Source organism: Globicephala melas, chromosome 8 (genome assembly GCF_963455315.2).
Source record: "Globicephala melas chromosome 8, mGloMel1.2, whole genome shotgun sequence".
Taxonomy (NCBI): Eukaryota; Metazoa; Chordata; class Mammalia; order Artiodactyla; family Delphinidae; genus Globicephala; species Globicephala melas.
The window spans coordinates 49,709,526-49,726,600 of record NC_083321.1 but is presented as its reverse complement, the minus strand read 5'-3'; the positions used below and the strand labels follow the sequence as shown (position 1 = coordinate 49,726,600).

Below are 17,075 nucleotides of genomic sequence, written 5' to 3'. Positions count from 1 at the left end.
GAAGCCAGGACGGAGGCCGAGTGGATAGAGGGTCAGCTCCAGGTGGCCTCGGGGCCAAACAAGGCCGAGCAGTGGGGGAAAGCCAGTCAGCGCCTCCAGGTCCCCTCTTCGGCTCTGCAACGGTGAAACTTCTGAGTCTGGAAAGCCCGGGTTCAGGGTAGGCGCAGGAGCTGGGTCGGGACGGACTTTTCGTCGATCTTACAAATCTGAGTACAGATGTTCAGCTGGCATGCCTTTACTGGAGACCCTGCACAAAAGGCTTCCCGAGTGCCCTAACCCTCTCTCCACTGCCGTGGGACGCTCCGGGGGGACTCCCGGAGCTCCTTGTAGGAAAGAACTGGGGCGAGGGCTTTGGGTGATGAGGAGAGCGAAGGCGGAGTTCCCTCCGGGAGACAGAGAACACTGGGAGGCAGCGGGATCCGCGGGTGAGCAGATCCCAAGGGGAAGAGCCTAAGGACCTGGAGGAAGGGGCTAGTGGAAGAGGGGAGGGAGGCGAGAGACAAGGAGGGGAGGGAGGCGAGAGACGAGGAGGGCAACGAGCAGAGTGGTGGAGGGGGTCAAGACTCAGAAGGCTGGTAATAATCCTGACCAGCCCCCTCCGGAAGGAGGTCTCACCGCGCCCGCCGGCCCCGGGCTGACCGGCCCCTGTGCCCGCAGGTCTGGTTCCAGAACCGCCGGGCCAAGTTCCGCAAACAGGAGCGTGCGGCCAGCGCCAAGGGTGCGGCGGGCGCGGCGGGCGCCAAAAAGGGTGAGGCGCGCTGCTCGTCTGAGGACGACGACTCCAAGGAGTCCACGTGCAGCCCCACGCCCGACAGCACCGCGTCGCTGCCGCCGCCGCCGCCTGCGCCCGGCCTGGCCAGCCCGCGCCTGAGCCCCAGCCCGCTGCCCGCCGCCCTGGGGTCCGGACCTGGAGCCGGGCCGGGGCCACAGCCGCTCAAGGGCCCGTTGTGGGCCGGCGTGGCGGGCGGTGGGGGCGGCGGACCGGGCGCGGGCGCGGCGGAGCTGCTTAAGGCTTGGCAGCCGGCGGAACCCGGGCCAGGGCCCTTCTCGGGGGTTCTGTCTTCCTTCCACCGGAAGCCCGGCCCCTCCCTGAAGACCAATCTCTTCTAGCTGCCGGCCTCTAGAGGCTCCGGGCCTGCCGCCTGAGACGCCCCTGCCCCTCCAGGATCTGACAGAGTCCCTCCTCATCCTGGCCACCTGCCTGATGTCCCCATCTGTCCCACCCCCCACCGTGTCTGACACCTATGTGTGCCCTCCCCAGCTTTGGAGACCAAGTCAGGGCCACTCTCATCCTCACCCACCCCTACTCAGTGGAGGGGGGTACTTTTCACTGGGATGCCCTCCAGGAGAGCCCAGAACCCCTTCTAGCCTGGTTTTCTTCAGAACCGGAATCAAACAACACCTGCCCCTAACACAGTGCCCAAAGGTGACTCCTCAAACGGGGACAGCCTGGCTTCCTCCCCTGCCCCTGTAGCTGGCTGGGTCACTCAGCTTGGAGAGCAGTCTGCTGCTGCAGCCCTTGGGCCCACCCACACTGACCCCACCCGTGCAAAGGCTGGTCGTCATTGGGATAATGAGTGGCCTGAAGGGTCCCACCACCAATTTCACCCTCATGCATCCCCTCCCATCCCCAGCCGGTCTGGCACAGAGGGCAGGCCCGTTAGATGAGTGGAGGAGCTGCCAGGGCAACGGGATGGAGGGGCTTCCTCGTTCCTGTTTTTTTGTCGTTGTTGCTGTTGTTGCTCTTTTCCTTTGAAAAACCTGTAATTTATTGAGGTGAGTTTTGCTCAATCCAAATAAAACTTAATTTATTGAAGACAGCACACCGGCAACCCTTCTGAGTACCCACGATGGGGACAGGCTACCTGCAAGAGACCGGTTCCCCTTGTGACCAGCGAGGAACCCTGAGCTGCCACACAGCCCCAGGGCAGGGCGGTACAGACCAGGAGACAAATCTAAGCAAACTGGCGCTTTATGGCCAAAATTATTCCCCCCCACCTAAACCGGCCCCCATAACATTAAAGTGCCCGCCCTCCCTAAGCCCATACAGAAAAGCTTAAATAAACCCTAGCCCAGTTCTCGGGCTATTCCTTCATTTCCGGACGGACACCCCCCAGAATGGGGGTTGGGAGAGGTCCTAGCCGAGCCCCTCCACCTGTGGTTCAGGCCAGGTGGAGGGCAGCAGGAACAACGGTGAGAGTGGGGGCCCACGACGTACCCATATGGACCCCATGGCCTCCCTGGGGCTGGAGAAGGGGTCCAGAAAGGGAGGACAGCACCAGAATAACCAAGATCCTCGGTAACCACGGCAACTGACCTCCTGGGCCCTGACTCTAAAAGGTGAGGGGCAGGATGTCCTAACTAGGGCATTCCAAATGATTGGGCAGTAGGGAACGCAGATCCCCAATAAATAGGCAGAGAAGTACTGCCCCGCCCGCTCGTAACTTTTTCAACTCCGGAGCTCTGGCTGGGCCTTCAAGGGCAGGTTGAGGCGCTCAGTTCTTAGCTTCGCAGTGCCACCGCGATCACTTGCTGAGCTGCAGGGTGTCCAGAAGGAGGCGCTTGTGAGCCGGGTCCTGCACCCCAGCTTCCTCCAGATCTTCTTCGGTGATGTCGCTGTAGGGGTAAAAGACGCTGGGAGAAGGGCGAGGTGGTCCAGAGAGCCCGTAGCTCCGCCCCCGAGGCCAACCCCACCCCCACCCCCCCACCCCCGTCCACCTCCAGCCCCGCCCCCACCTGAGAAACTCCAGGTCGTCCCAGCCATTGTGCACCAGGCCCTCCTCATAGCGCTCCAAGCCGATGGCCCGCAGCCAGGCTCCCATGCCTGCCTCGCCCAGCCCACCAGACCGCCCGACCTGCGGGCACGGAGCCTGAGGGAATAGGGCACGTCAGAGAGAGCACTGAGGGTGCCTCACACAGCAACATTCTACCGCTTGCTCTGGGGTGGGGAGAGAGGCCAGGAGCGGGGCTGATTCATATGACCTCCAACTCCTCCCCAGTGCCCAGCTCAGGGCAGAGGCAACACCACTGAGTGCTGAATGAAGTAAGTAAAAGTATACCACGACCCATGGGCAAGCACACACCGACAGCCACCCCTGGTGCACATACCTCTTCTGCCAGGTCCTCCTGAATGCTCTCTCGGATGCGAGGTGGAGGGAAGCTGAGAGGCCGGCCATAGTCCGAGGGCAGTCCCCGGGGCGGCTGCAGCTCCAGGGGTCCTGGCAGGAGCACAGAGCGGCCAGGCCCAGCAGGAGCGTAGTCCACCTCACTCAATGTCTTGGCCATCTGCAGCACTGAGCAGGAGCGGTCATCCCCACTGGCTGCCTCCCCCAGGAAAGTGCTGGTGGGTGAGGGGCCTGGGGGCAGTGGGGGTCTTGGATGGGCCTTGGGAGGTGGTGGGCCACGGGCCTCACCCGCACTGCGGCCCCGGATCACTGGCCCTGGCAAAGGATCCAGGCTGGGGGGCAGGAAGATGGCCGAATCCGGCAGAGGTGGGGGTGGAAAGTCTGGAGGGGGCAGTGTGCCCCCAGACTCTTCATCTGATGAGCTTCCCTCTCCCACACGGGGAGGCCGGTGGCGCCCAAGCTGCGGAGCAGGCACTGTGATGGCCACTTTGTTCTTGGTGGCAGGTGGGACAGGGGCCCTGGCAGGCGAGGGTGGCTCCGGGGGCAGCAGCTGGTGTGGGACCCCTTCAAGGACGTAGTAAGCAGGGTTATTGAAGCTGTTCTTAGGTGAGGGCGCCACCACCCCTTCCAGCTCTGGAGCGCCCTCTGGCTTCAACCTGGGTTTGGGAGCAGAATAACTAAATCAGGACCCAGCAACCCAAAGGGAAGGCGGTGGGTGGGTGCAGTGGAAGGAGAACTGGACTGCGAGTCAGGAGACGTAAGCCCCGGTCCTAGACTTGCACGTGACCTTGAGCACATCACTTTCCCTCTCTGTCCCTTGGGGTCCTCATCTCTAAAACTGGGGAGACAGGGGAGTTGAATGGATAACCCCTAAACTTCCTTGCCTTACTCACTAAGATTCTGCAATCTTTTTTGATTTTGTAACGGTGAAAGCTGAGCGTAAATGGGTGAAAACAGAGGCCAGAAGGAAGGACAATAAAAGCCTTCAATGAGAATGACCAGCCAGATTCGGAAAGCCTCTGGAGGCATCTGAGGCCGATCTACTGGGGAATCTTACTCAGGGATTCAGGTTAGTTTTACTCAAGCCTAGAGATAAAACCAAGGTGACTGATAACAGCTGAAGATGACTGAAAACACACCAGCAGTTTTTATTTACGTTCAAGTAACAATTGGATATAATTAAAAAGCAAGCCTCACTTTCCCAAAGTATGATCCACAGAATACTACAGTTGACCATTGAACAACACGGGCTTGAACTGCACGGGTCCACTCACACGCAGATTTTTTTCAGTACTGCAACACTACATGATCTACAAGCCACAATGGTTGAACCCGTGGATGTGGAACTGCAGATATGGAAGAACTGGGGATACAGAGGGATGACTCTAAGTTATACACCCCTAACCCCTGCCATGTTCAAGGGTCAACTGTAGTGCCCCAGGATATTAATAGTTATTGCATGGAAAAGTTTCCTGGCCCATTAAGTTTGGGAAACTATATTCAACAGAGTTGAAAAAGGATTTCCTTCCTGTCCACATGCTCAGAGCTTTTGCTGATACTATTGTGCACTGGGAATATCTAAGAAAAGAATCTAGCAACAACCATTTCCCAAACTCATTTGACAACAAACCAGTTACCAGCGGGGGCATCTTGTAGGACAGTGGTCCATAGAACACCCCTAGGGAAATCCGTGCTGAGATGAAGGCCTATCCCCAAACAGAAGGCTCAAGTTAAGTGTTTACACAGAGGGAGCTGTTGCAGAAACAATTTCTAATTCTATTTTTTAAGGCAGGATTGAGAGGAAAGGCTGACTGTGCTCCCTTTGACCAGAGAGCCACACCTTCAGGAGGCCTGGCTGGCCAGTGGCCACGAGCGTAGGGCCCTGGCACCTCCGGCCATGCGGCAGCAGAGCAGCCAAGCAGCAGGTGATCCCCAAGCTGGCCCTGAGAGCCACGCACAGCGATGGATAAAGTCAGGGGGTGACAGTTTCCTTCTCTCACCTGGGGGTCAAGGGCTCCTCCCGGGGAGCAGCTCGAGGTGGGGCTGGGGGCCTCCCAGTTGGTGGTGGTTTCTCTGGTTCTTCAAATAACTTGGAGAGTGGACAGGAGGCCTCTCCGGAGGCTGGCTTGCGGCTCCCTGACCTGCCAGGGGTGCACAGGGGAGGAGAGGTGAAGTAGGGGCTGACCGGGCACCCCTCACGTAGCACACCACACAGCCCCAGCTCACCTGGGCTCCTGGCTGCCTCGGGACACAGAGGGGGCTTTGCTCTTTGCTCCTGCCTCATCCTTATCAATGCTGATCCACTCTGGGGGAGGAAGGGAAAGGAGACTCAAAGGAGACTTGGGGTCCTGCATCCCACAGACACCCCAGTGGGCTACTAGCCCCTTCCCAGCTACTCCTTAGGGCAGGCCCACCCCCAGACCTGGCTGCAGAACAGGCAAATGTTCCAGGGATTCCAACATGCCCTCCCTGCAGCCCTGGTCCTCCCCTCCTAGACCCGCCCACACCACCCCGTCTTATGCCCCACACCCCTCCCAATGGGGCCCCCACCATAGAGTCGCTCACGGGTGCCCAGGCGCTCTGTGGGCACCCGCACCTTCATGGAGCCACGGATGTTGCCTGTCTCTTCGCCGCGGTGGGACAGGAAGGTCAGGAACTGCTGGGCCGTGCTGCCAATCATGGACTTGAGCGCCACCACACACTCCCCTGAAGGGCAGATGGAGCAGACCAGCAGACTGCCAAGCCTTTCTAGGGCCCTGCCCGGCTTTCTGTGCCCCTTGGCCCCCCTCGACCCTCACCATAGGATTCGTAGCCGTCCATGGACTTGACTGTGAGCAGGAGGTGCTGGTCCTGCAGGTACTCAATGTCAGCCAGAATGGGCTTGAGCTGGGGCACAGAGAGGCCCAGTGAGGAACAAAGGCCCACCCACCCCCTCCTGCCACACCGCCACTCACCCCACCCTCAAGCTCGTCCATGCTCACTCCCATCCACTCTTAGGAAAGATCCTAATCCATAAGGTAGAAGACACAATCCTGCATGGGCCTCTCAGAGCACTTAACAGCCCTGTAATTAATTAATTTTCTGCATCAGCAATGACCAACACAGGACCTGATGTTTAGCAAAGGCTCAAGAGCTATTCATTGAATGAATGAATGAACCAGCTGCAACTTGGCTCCCCCCACTCCCCCAAACAGAGCACGTGCCCTCATCCTCACTCACGCCCACCCCACACACAAGCCTGTGCTGCCGGCTCTGCCCGCCCTCCCAGGCAGGCTCCAGGTGGCGCTCTGCTGCACCTCCCTCTCTGTGTCCTCACCCACAAGCCTCACCGTGGGCAGCTGGCGTGAGGACCACTGCACCTTGAGGAAGTTGATGTTGTCACTGCTCTGGGCATCATTTTCGAAGCTCTTCTTGTACTCTGGGTGGGGGTGGGGGACACCCAACTGAGCGCCACCTCTCAGCTTCCCTTCTCTCTAACTAGAGGGCTGACCACTCTGGGCACCTCGGGCCTCCCATACCCTGTGGCCCACACCCAGCCCTGGGCCCCGCCTCTGACCCTCCAGGCAGGTGGAGTAGAACTCAATGAAGAACTTGGTGCGGCTGGCCGTCTTCACAATGGCCTCGATGCTCTCAAACTCGATGTAGGCCTGGTCTGAGGTCTTTGAGAGCCCTGAGGGGCAAAGGGAGGAATATAGACAGGAGGGCTGAGAGGGTGGCAGAAGGAATGGGATAGAGAGACTGAGTGCTGGGACAGGGAATCAGCAGCCCTGGCAGAGCAGGAGGGAAGGCCAGGAGGGGCCTCCTCCATCCCAAGCAACCAGTAGCGAGACCCCAAAGCCCAGACCTGGGACTGGGACAAACAGACAACCCAAGATGAGAGATTGAGAGAGGACCAGGGACCAGAATGCCTGCAGGATATGCCTGCTGACAACCCACCACACCACCAGGCACACTCGGGTACTCAAGTGGCCCCAGGCAGATAGACACACGTACATGTTTACGTTCACGCTCTTGGGCATGTACCTCCTGTGATGACCCAGGCAACACAGACACCCTCACACATCACATATTCAGAAACATTCCTACATGTACATGTAAACACCCAAACACCCACACCCACACCCACACACACACACACACACACACACATTTAGATGTATTCAAACCTATGCACATCCCCAGGCCAGCACCTGCAGCCACCCAGATGGACGCCACACCCACAAGCACATCCAGAATAGCCACCTTTCTTGGAGATGAACTGAGAGGTAACTCCAACCTCAAATGTCCCAAACACGGGGGAGTGGTCGCTGGTGACGATGTCATCTGTGCAGCCTGGGGAGGGGAGTAGGAATGAGGGCTGAGGGGAAAGCTCCTTATTCTCTGCTGGCACTTCCCAAAGCTGAGGCAGAGTTGGGTCAGTGACCACCCAGGACCACCCATCACCCTGTCTGGGAGGCTCTGACCATAGGAATTGCAGATGATGTGGGTCTCGGGATAGGACTTCCAGAGAATCCGGTCACACCATGAAGGCACGTTGGTCCGGACCTGGGGCAGGGGATGGCAGCATGGTCAGAGGTCAGCTGGGTCCCCACCACAGTGGCCCCAGCGCCCACCTCCTTCCTTGGATCCTCACAACATGCAGGAGCACCCCAGAGGCCCCAAAAGGGGCCACGGAAGCTGGAGCGGTAAGTGCAGAGGCCTGGACCCTTGACCCCACACACACTCTTGATTCACTGCAGCCCTGGGGGGTCTCCCCAGGCCCAGCTCCTTCTCTTCACTCACCCCAGTTGGCTTCTGCTTGTGCCAGGCGTACGTGTCCCGGGAACCCCGCTCATAGCGGTAGGTGGGTGGGAAGGAGATCTCCTCCTCACCTAGGGAAGGCAGGGGGGGGATGGAGGAGTCAGGGCCCGGAAGACCCAGGGATACCACAAGGATCCTGGCCCTCAGGGACCCCCTGCCGGGCCCACACTCACTGAATCGAAGGAAAACCTTGTGCTTTTCCCGCTCCAGGTTGAGCTGGTCCACCCTGAGCAGGGGCTCAAACTCCTTCCTGCTGATGTAGTTCAGGATCTCCTGGGGTGGGGACACAAAGGCTGGAGACTTTCCCCCTCGAGCCAAAGCCAGAGGTGAGAGCCCACCTGGCCCCAGCCCAGCCTCCCTACCAGCCACCTGCTGGGCCCTGCTCACACCTGTATATCCATGTCAAGGCGGTAGTTGAGGTCCCCGAACCAGAAGAGGTGAGTGAAACGCAGAGAGATGTCAAAGGCACTGAGCTGCCGGTCACCCAGCGAGAGCAGCCGCAGGATGTCCAGGTAGTTCTGGTTCCGTCTACAGTGGGGGGTGGGGGGAGGCCTCCAGGGTCAGGTGTCAGGGACAGGCATGAAGGTAAGACATCTCTGGCTGGGGTCAGGGATGGGCCAGGGATCAGGGTCCCTGGGAACAGAGGAAGGAACTGGGGACAAGGTCAAAGTCAGGGAGAGACAGAGGGGTCCTGAGTTGAGGTAAGGAAGAAGGGGGCCTTGGGGACAGGGATGTAGGATGTACTGTAGACTAGGATATGGGAGAGGGAATAGGTCTTTGGCAAAGAGAGGATGAGGCTAAAGAGACAGTTGAGAAGGTGCCCCCTCACCGGGCAGTCTTCTCATTTCCCGAGGTGAGGTGGCAATTCACAAAGCCAAACGAGGTGCCATTGAACATGAAGGAGACACCCACGGCCCCCTTGTTTCCTGTCAGGGTAACAGAAGAAGGCCTGAGTCACCCCCGGTGGGCTCCCGACTCCCCTCTGCCTGTCTAAGCAGCAGTGGGAAGATCCTCCCGACTTCCCCACATACCATGAGGCAGGCAGGCCCCTGCACACACACCCACGCCTTCCTGGGGGTCCACACGGGGCACATGCAGCCCCATCTGGATGGCCTGGGTCTGTCGGCATGTGTGAACAGAGAGCCCCTGGAGGTCACAGGGGACCCCAATGGTGAAGCTGCAAGAACCTGCAGATTCTGAGCAGAATCTATCCTGAGGGACCACTGGACGGCAAACAGGGAGACCTGGGCACTATGCCAGGTGCCGGGCTCTACCACGTACTAGCTGTGTGACCTTGGACAGCTCACTTGACCACTCTGGGCCTGAGTTTTATCATCTAAGAAATGGAGGTAATTATCCTGGCCCTGCCTTCCTGGTGGGGCTGGAAGAGATTTAGAATACGAACATGCTTTGCAAAGTTCAAAGAGTTCTATAGATGGGAAAGCTGAGACTACCCAAAAGGGGGAGACCCTGGACCCTGGGCTGGAGAGGAAGCAAGAAGCGTGGACAGAGGGACCCCACCCTCCCTACTCACCCAGGGTATTGGCGATGCCAGTCTTCACGCTGGATGTACTGACATGGCTGATGCGGTTCTCATGCTCTGGCTTGACCAGCACAGCCACCTTGATGTTCCACAGTGACTGCATGGCAATCTGGGGAAGGGGTGCGGGGTCACCCCTGCCCTGAGCTGGGCCACTGTCCACATCTCCCCCACCCCGCCCAGCCCATACTACAGACTGTTCTGGAAGTCACAAAATAGGAAGGGCTGCCACCCCTTTTTCCTGAGGGACCAGAGAGAAAGAGCCCTTCCCATAGCATAAAGGACTCCAGTTAAACTTCCTAAAGGATATGCCCAGGGACCAGAGGGAGCGCTCTCCAGGGTCGTGCATGAGGTCAAGCAGGATAGTTGGGGGCAGTGTGTGAGGAGGCGGGCTGGACAAGAGGATGACCCTCACCGGGCGGTAATCCAGATCTGTGAGCTCCTTGAGGCTCCCGCGGAGCAGGTCCAGCCACTCGCGGTCGCCCACCGAGTTCTCCTGGGTCCCAAAAACATAGATGTCATGGGGTATGGTCACCGTGACCTCATCCAGGGTCTTCCCCAGACCCTTCGATGTGAACCAAGATGTCACATTTTTTGGAGGCGGCACACTTCCTGGAGGGGGAGTGGATGCAGGTGGTCAGGCCCCTGCATGGGGCCCTTCCTCTCTCCCACCCCAGCCCCTGCACGGGCCTGACCCATGTTCCAGGTGCCTATGAAGACGGAGATCATGTCGGGCTCGTCCTGCTTGGAGTGCTTATTCTTCATGAGCTGCAGCAGCTGGCAGAAGGCCTCCCGCTTCTGGGGGGACAGTAGCCAGTCAGGGGCAGGTGGGTGGCCAGGAAACCCCCTTCCACGGGGACACCCTGCTAGGTGGCAGGTCCAGGAGGAGACGGACATACCTCTCTGGCTCACCACCATACACCCACTCCTCAAGCATACAACAGGTGCTCAGTAAATGTTCACTGAATGAATATTTGAATCCACCCTCAGGCTGCCCACTCTCAGTATACACACTCTCTGCTCCGTCAGAACTGCCCCCACCACGAGGGATGGCATGCCTACATCACGTGTTCCCTCTCTTCCCATCCAGCAGGGACTCCTGCAGCCCCCAGTGGCCTGGCCCACCCGCTGCTCACCCGGGCGCTGACAAAGATGAAGTCCTTGCGCTGTGTCCGGTCCTTCTCTTTCTCAAACACGACGCCCAACTTGTTCTGGACCCGCTGGGACTTAATGAGCTGGCGGACTAGGGGATGGAGGATGGGTCACACCAGCCTGTGCCCTGAGGCCCAGGGGCCCACCCCACCCCCCATCCCAGGGTGGGCCCTGGCTCACTGCGGTCATGCGTGAAGGTCGTCCAGTCCTCCTGTGAGTCCCGCTGTCTCCGCAGTAGCACCAGCCGCCCACCCTCCACGTCCACACTCAGCGTGAACTTCTGTGACTTCCCAATCTTGGTCAGGTCACCCAGGGTCACATCCAGCTTCACCTACAGGCCAGGAGGTGGAGGGGCTGCTGAAAAGACCTGGGGGCAGGCAGCACCCCCTTCACCTCCACCCACTCTTTGCCCTGTGAGGTTCCCCCCCGCCCCCCACCATGTACCTCAAAGGCCTGCACAGGGATGGTCTTGGCCTTACGTGTGGATGGCTGCAGCGGGGTCGAGGGTGCTGTGGAACTCATGTCCTGTAGGGCCTTCAGGGCCTGGAGGGGGCAAGGACAGGGCAAGGTTAGGAGCCTTGCTGAGGGCTGGGGCGGGGAGGGACACAGCTGATGTGGGTCTCAGTGCTAAACTACAGATTCAGGGTTCAGATCAGTTAGAGCAACGCAAGTGGCCAGGGACCGGTGAGTGGGTCAGGGATCAGAGGTCAGGGGTCGGGGCACCTTCTTCTGGATGCCTGACAGGAAGTCCTTTAGCACTGACAGCTTTAGCACCAGGCTCTCTAGCTCCTGCTCCCCAGTCTGTGGTGGGTTCTGCGGGGAGAAAGAATGAGGCTCGTCCGTGAGGCCACCAAGCAGGAGGCACCCCACTCAGCGCCAGAACATGAACCCACTCCCCAGAGGTCTCTCCACAATCCCACCTGCTGCTGCAAAAGGCGGGTCACCATGGGCGAGCTCTGCTGGTCAAACACCTTGGACAGGATCTCCAGGCCCGACAGGACCTTGTCCACCTCACTATGGGAAACATCAGGTCAGAACTCCCCACCCCGACCCAAGTATAGGGAAGAGGGGCTGAGTGTGTAGCTTCAGCTGCCACCGAGAGGATACAAGGGTTCAGGCGAGGAAAAGTCAGGAGGCAATAGCTGGTTCCTGGTTCAGGGCCAGAGGTCAAAGGTCAGGGCATTTGTGTAGCAAGGCAGCAGGAGAGGACAGGTGAGAGGTAAGGGTGCAGCGCGTGGAGCTGGATGTCCCAGGTACCTGTGCAGCCTCCGGCATGAGGTGGCAAGGGTGCGGGTGAGGTGCGGCAGGTTGCTGGCTCCACCCCGCACAGCCTCCAGATCCAGCCCGTAGCTACCCTTCAGGTACTCGTGCGAGACAGTGCTCAGCCCATTGGGAGCACTTCAGGAGGGGTTAAGAAGTCAGTGGAGGCCCCGCTGACCCTGTCCCAGCAACCCCACCCCATTCCTAGAGGAGACGGTACAGGTGGCAGTCATAGTACAACAGGCCAGGGTGTCTGCCTCTGGGGCTGAGACAGGGCGGGGGTCCCTGGGGAGGGCTGGGGGCTTAAAGGTCTTCCCACCTTCAGTGAGGACACAGTTCTCAGAGAAGAAAGGGACTTCCTGCTCAGGAGGGGGTTGGGGTCTCACCTCTCAGCAGCCGGAGTCGTGGGGGTCTCAGGGGCTGGCAGGGGGCTGCTGGGCCCGAGGGGGGCAGAAATGCTGGTAGAGCCAGAGCGCGGGGGCAGTGGGGGCTTCTCATCCTCCCCATCTGTGGACAGGGGCCAGTGGGCAGCGGTGTGAGCCCCCTGCCCTCAGTGAAGTACGGGGGACACGATGGCTGTCAGAGACTTGCGTGGAAAGGGGTAAAGGGCCCAGGCACCACGGAGAGTGGCAGCGGGCTTCAGGGGAGTCAGGCTGAGAAGATGGGTTGGGAAGTCGCAGGTAATGGCCGGGGATGGGCGCAGGGAAGGCATTCGTACATCGCACCCCGGGCAGCACCTGAGGCATCGCGGTCATCCGGCAGGTCTGGCTCTCGCTCCCGCTCCACAGGCAGAAGCAGGGCACACACCAGGCCCTGGTTGGGCTGGGCATACAGGCCGATGAGCTCCCCCAGGGTCTGGAAGCGGCGCACAGGCACACCCTGCGAGGTCTGCAGGCCAGCAAGAGTGGGAGAAGTGTCAATCAGCTGGTCCCAAACCTTAGGCTGGAATCAAGGTCAGGGGTCAGGGTCTAAGCTCCTACCTGTACGGCCAGGAAATCTTCTCCATCAGGGAGAATTCGATATGTGTGCACATGCTTCTGATACCTGACAGCAGAGCAGGGGATCAGAATCTGTCACCCCCAGGCTGGGGTCTAAGTCCCAAGACCCCGTTTCCTCCTACCAGCGGGCTCAGCCCCCAGGCCCCTCGTCTAGGTTTCCTTAAAGCTGTTTGCCCAGGCTGCACAGGGTTAATGATGGTGCCAGTCCCCTCTATCCTGCTAGTGCCAAGCAGAACAGGAATGCCCAGACCCACCCACCCCCACCCCAGGCCTACATACACTCCACACCCACTGTAGGGCCCCGGAAGCATCAGGCAGCTCTTTTGTGGCCTCCACAGCTGTCTAAACAGACCCTCTGGGCTTTGGTACCAGTCTGGGCCCCCCGCCAGAGTAAGAGTCCTCAGAGGCCTGGGTAACCCGTCTGCGTGCATGGGTGACGTGCTATCACACGTGTGCCTGCTGCCTGTGTTTACACTGGTGTCTGGCTCTGCTGGAGTCAGGTGTGTCTGGAGTAGTTTTGCTGGGGGGGTGTGAGGATATCATTCTAGGGCTTTCTCCCCCCTTCCCCAGACACCAGGAAATTGGGATGACCCATGGGGGCCCTCTATGGGAGAGGTGGGCCTCTAGGAGCCCCAAGCTAAGGAGGGGCAAGAGGGGTGCTGACAGATGGTAGCAACAGCTGAGCAGGTGACAGCTGAGCCTGGCCTGGATGGTACAGGCTGCACTCAGTGGGGGTGGAGGATCCCTCTGCAGCCGCACCTCAGGGCAGGCTTGCAAAGGGGGTCACCTAGGCCGTGTGTGTTGGAGGTGGGTATTACTAGAGAGGACCAAATGCCTATTTGAGGAGACTCTACACCCTAGCCACAGGGCCATCCTCTCCCCTCAGGTAAGCCCCGTCCAGGGGCTCTCCTGACCACTGGGCACAAACTGTGTGGCTATCTGTGTGTGACTGGGTGTGTTGGTTTTTGGACTGTGGGTCTGTGTTTGTAAGAGTAATAGCATCCCATTAACTGAGTCCTGTCTCTGTGACAAGTCAGGTACTCAACGTCCTACAGACATGATCTCATTTAATCCTCACGTTTTAAGGCAGATATTATTATTATCCCTCTTCTCCAGAAGAGGAAACAGGCGCAAGGTAGAAAAGTGATTTGCCTAAGGTCACAGAGCAAGTAAAAGGTAAGTAAAAGGCAGAGCTGGCATTTAAAGTCAGGACGGAGGCCAGGACCTGTATCCGGGCCTGCTGGTTGGATTGACTGCGCCTGCTGGGGCAGGGCTGTGTCCTGAATGTTTCCCCTGTATGCGTGGGTGGCATATACAGGTAAGCAAGTATGTTTCTGATCACCCACTTCCAGGTTCCTGAGATGCAGGGAGTAACCAGAGTCAGCCGGTAAAGCTGAAGTCCTCACACACAGACAGCCCCTCACCCCACCCGTCCCCTCCCCGGCAATGGAGCCAGGACTTTTCCCTCCTGGGACAATAATGTTCCCATCCAGACACAGGCCCAGCTGTCCCCCTCCCACTCAACAGCTGATCTAGCACCTGCCTCCCTCCCCTCCCTAATTAGGGGGTACGCCTCAGAGAGGGTTGGCATGCAGGACTCTAGGTTATTCATCTGCCTAGGCTGTCCCTCTTCAGTCCCCTATTGGGCCTCAGATATGGGACATAAGCTGAAACTTGAGGGACCCCTTCCTCTTCAGGTCCACTGCCTAGGCCAGGGTTGTTCAACCCTCAGCACCACTGACATTTTGGACTACATAATTCTTTGTGGTGAGGGACAGTACTGTGCATTGTCGGATGTTTAGCAGCAACCCTGGCTTCTACCCACTAGGAGCCAGTAGTACGATCCCAGTTGTGACAACCAAAAATGTCTCCAGACATTGCCAAACGTCCCCTGAGGGGTAAAATCAACCCCAATTGAGAACCACTGGCCTAGGCCAGTGTACACCTAAAGATGTGAGGAGAACAGAAGGGAAAGAGACACAGGGATAGGGACTTGGGAGGGCTCACGGGCCTGAGGAGGAACATAACTAGGTCTAAACAAAGCAGCCCCACCACTTCCCACTCACCACCTCCACTCCAGAGGCCTACAGGAGCCCACCCAATGTCAGATTCTGGGGCTCAGGGGGGCAGCTCAGGAAGAAGACTCCAAAACTGAGAGTGCAAACTCACCCAACACCACTGCCATGCACGGCAGATGAGTACAAGCACAAAACCAGGCCCACTCAGAGAGCTGCCAAGCCTAGCCCCACGCTCAGCACCCACAGCTCAGGGCTAGGGCAGCAGGATCCCAGAGCCAGGGCACACACACTCACTCACTGATTCATGAAATAATGACAGGGAGCCATACTGCCTCACTCCCCTTCTCAACACCACCCTGTCCCCAGCCGCAGTCATACATACCCAGGCAGGCCCCAGCCTCAGTCCCGGGAAACAGAAAGCCCCCTAAGGAAGCTGCTGGGCATCCCCACACACCCCATTAGTTCCTCTGGCCCCAACTCCCACTCAGACACCCAATCCCTACATAAACAGAAGTGCACACAACCGTGGGATGCACATCCTCACCCCTGCCTGGAGGATGCCTGAGGGGGTCTGCCAGAGACTCGCTACACTTTCCCCAATTATAGCGACCCTGGGCCGCAGGACCCCGCATACTCTGCCCTCAGTGCCGCAGCAAGTGCCCCCAGACACACAGCAGGAAGGAAGTGCTCCAGGCATCCTTCCTCAGGCCCAGCAGAGAGCCAAGGCCCCCACTGTGGCGGGCGCAGGCGTCCCACTGTCCCGGGCCCTCCCCACAGCACTCAACGAAGCCCGGGCCGTGCCCCCGCCCGCCGGGAGCCTCAGCCCCACTCACAGGACGCAGAGCGCGAAGGCTCCCGCCACGCTCTCGCTGTCTCGGACCAGGAAGCTGCCATCGCGGCCTGCCCGGGCCAGCAGCTCCTCGGCGGCGGCGCGGCTCAGGTCGCGGTGGTACCAGGCGGGGGCCGGGCTGCCCAGAGCGGCCCCAGGCCCGGCGCCCCCTGGGCCCGGCGCCCCGCACGCCGAGGCCATGGCCAGGGCAGGGTTCAGCGCCGCCCGCGCCCACCGCCCCGCGCCATCCGCCCTGGGACGCTCGGCGCTGACGCTGGGACCGGGCCCGGGTACCGGGGCTGGGGACCGAGCCTGATGATCCGCTGGCGGGACCGAGCCGGGGATCGGGGTTCCGTGCTCCGCCGCGCTTGCCGCCCGGTTTGCCGCGCAGCCGCCGCCGCCAGCAGCGCCGGCCTCAACTTGAAGAGAAAGAAAAGTTTGTTCAGAGGCGGCGGGGGAGGGGCAGGAGCGGAGCGCAGTGCCGGGCGGCCGGCCCCCACCCCCACCGCTCGGCCCAAGGCCCGTCCCGCCCCTGCCCTCACCCTCTTCCCCGCGGGGAAGCTGCCCTCTGCATTCCCGCAGGAGCCGGGACCCCCCCAAACCCCAGGGGAGGCCGGCCTCCCAAACCCCACAATGATCCTGCCCAGCCATCACCACCCGGAGAAGATCCAGCTCCTAACGCCCGCCTCCAAGCCCAAGTCAACCCATCCTGCGCCCCGACACTTTGGGATTCCCGATCCCCTCCCCCTCCTTTCAATACTCACAATTATATGACCCCCAACTCCCATAAACGTCTGATTCCACCCCCAAATCCTTTCCATTCGGCCCCCCTACGGACTCGTAGGATCGAGTTACCAAAATCCCCGAAGGATCCCACGATGAACCAACCTCCTGCCGTCTCTCTCCCCATCACCCCCAACTCCCGTGAAATCCAGCCCCTACTTAGACCTGAACCCCCAAACTCCACTGGGTCCCAGTCCCGCGTGGGGGATCCCCCACAAACCCCCAGAGGAGGTCCAGTGTCCTCGAATCCCCATGCACCGTCCCTGGCAGCCCCTCTCAGCCCAGGCAGAGCCCTTCCCCCCTCTCGGCCAAGTTCCCTGGCACCATCCCCCATACCCGCAGGCCCCGGCCTTGAGGGGTTCAGCAGCCCGAGATCAGGCCTTTCCTTGCCCATCTAGAAGAAAGTTCCCTCAAACCCCCGGGCTCCCGACCTCTCCCCAGAGCCCCGGCCGCCGTACTCAGACCCCCACCTCCTGGGCTGCTCCGATGCCCCCTTCCCCGGGGAAGCAGCCCTGGACTCCCAGCGGCCACTTAAGATGGCCATCCTCTGCCGCCGCACCCCCCCACCTC

The 17,075-nt window shown here is 59.9% G+C and overlaps 2 protein-coding genes across 5 annotated transcripts in view; one reads left to right on the top strand and one right to left on the bottom strand.

Annotated features, from left to right (window-relative positions):
* PHOX2A (paired like homeobox 2A) overlaps positions 1 to 1,811 on the top strand; it is a 14,089-nt gene extending 12,278 nt beyond the window's left edge. For all 3 annotated transcript variants that reach the window (XM_060303640.2, XM_030831124.2, XM_030831122.2), the window contains one exon: positions 658 to 1,811. In XM_060303640.2, the coding sequence (XP_060159623.1) occupies positions 658 to 1,110 (453 nt within the window). In that variant the 3' untranslated portion in view covers positions 1,111 to 1,811. The remainder of the gene's footprint in view (positions 1 to 657) is intronic.
* On the bottom strand, positions 1,766 to 17,075 carry INPPL1 (inositol polyphosphate phosphatase like 1). 2 transcript variants are annotated; one of them, XM_030831119.2, is made up of 29 exons: positions 16,976 to 17,075; positions 15,727 to 16,141; positions 12,858 to 12,921; positions 12,615 to 12,765; positions 12,264 to 12,384; positions 11,875 to 12,015; positions 11,538 to 11,631; positions 11,341 to 11,430; positions 11,062 to 11,160; positions 10,798 to 10,948; positions 10,602 to 10,708; positions 10,161 to 10,263; positions 9,881 to 10,077; positions 9,460 to 9,577; positions 8,755 to 8,851; positions 8,315 to 8,453; positions 8,099 to 8,198; positions 7,908 to 7,996; positions 7,589 to 7,670; positions 7,368 to 7,457; positions 6,682 to 6,795; positions 6,455 to 6,543; positions 5,924 to 6,011; positions 5,676 to 5,831; positions 5,352 to 5,430; positions 5,126 to 5,266; positions 3,109 to 3,781; positions 2,737 to 2,870; positions 1,766 to 2,616 (listed from the first exon to the last, which is right to left on the bottom strand). In XM_030831119.2, exons 2-29 carry the CDS (start codon positions 15,921 to 15,923, stop codon positions 2,526 to 2,528), a joined length of 3,795 nt encoding a protein of 1,264 aa, XP_030686979.1. In that variant the 5' UTR covers positions 15,924 to 16,141; positions 16,976 to 17,075; the 3' UTR covers positions 1,766 to 2,525. The 2 variants fall into 2 exon arrangements, with proteins under 2 accessions (XP_030686979.1, XP_030686981.2); XM_030831121.3 differs by lacking the exons at positions 1,766 to 2,616; positions 2,737 to 2,870; positions 16,976 to 17,075 and adding an exon at positions 16,265 to 16,423 and having other exon boundaries at positions 3,644 to 3,781; positions 5,722 to 5,831.

Coding starts and splice junctions, on each gene's coding strand:
- INPPL1 (XM_030831119.2), bottom strand. CDS start 15,923: ATGGCCTCGGCGTGCGGGGCGCCGGGCCCAGGGGGCGCCGGGCCTGGG. Junction 11,161..11,340: donor TGTCAGGCATCCAGAAGAAG/GTGCCCCGACCC, acceptor TGCCCCCTCCAG/GCCCTGAAGGCCCTACAGGA. Junction 3,782..5,125: donor GAGGAGCCCTTGACCCCCAG/GTGAGAGAAGGA, acceptor TCCCAAACCCAG/GTTGAAGCCAGAGGGCGCTC.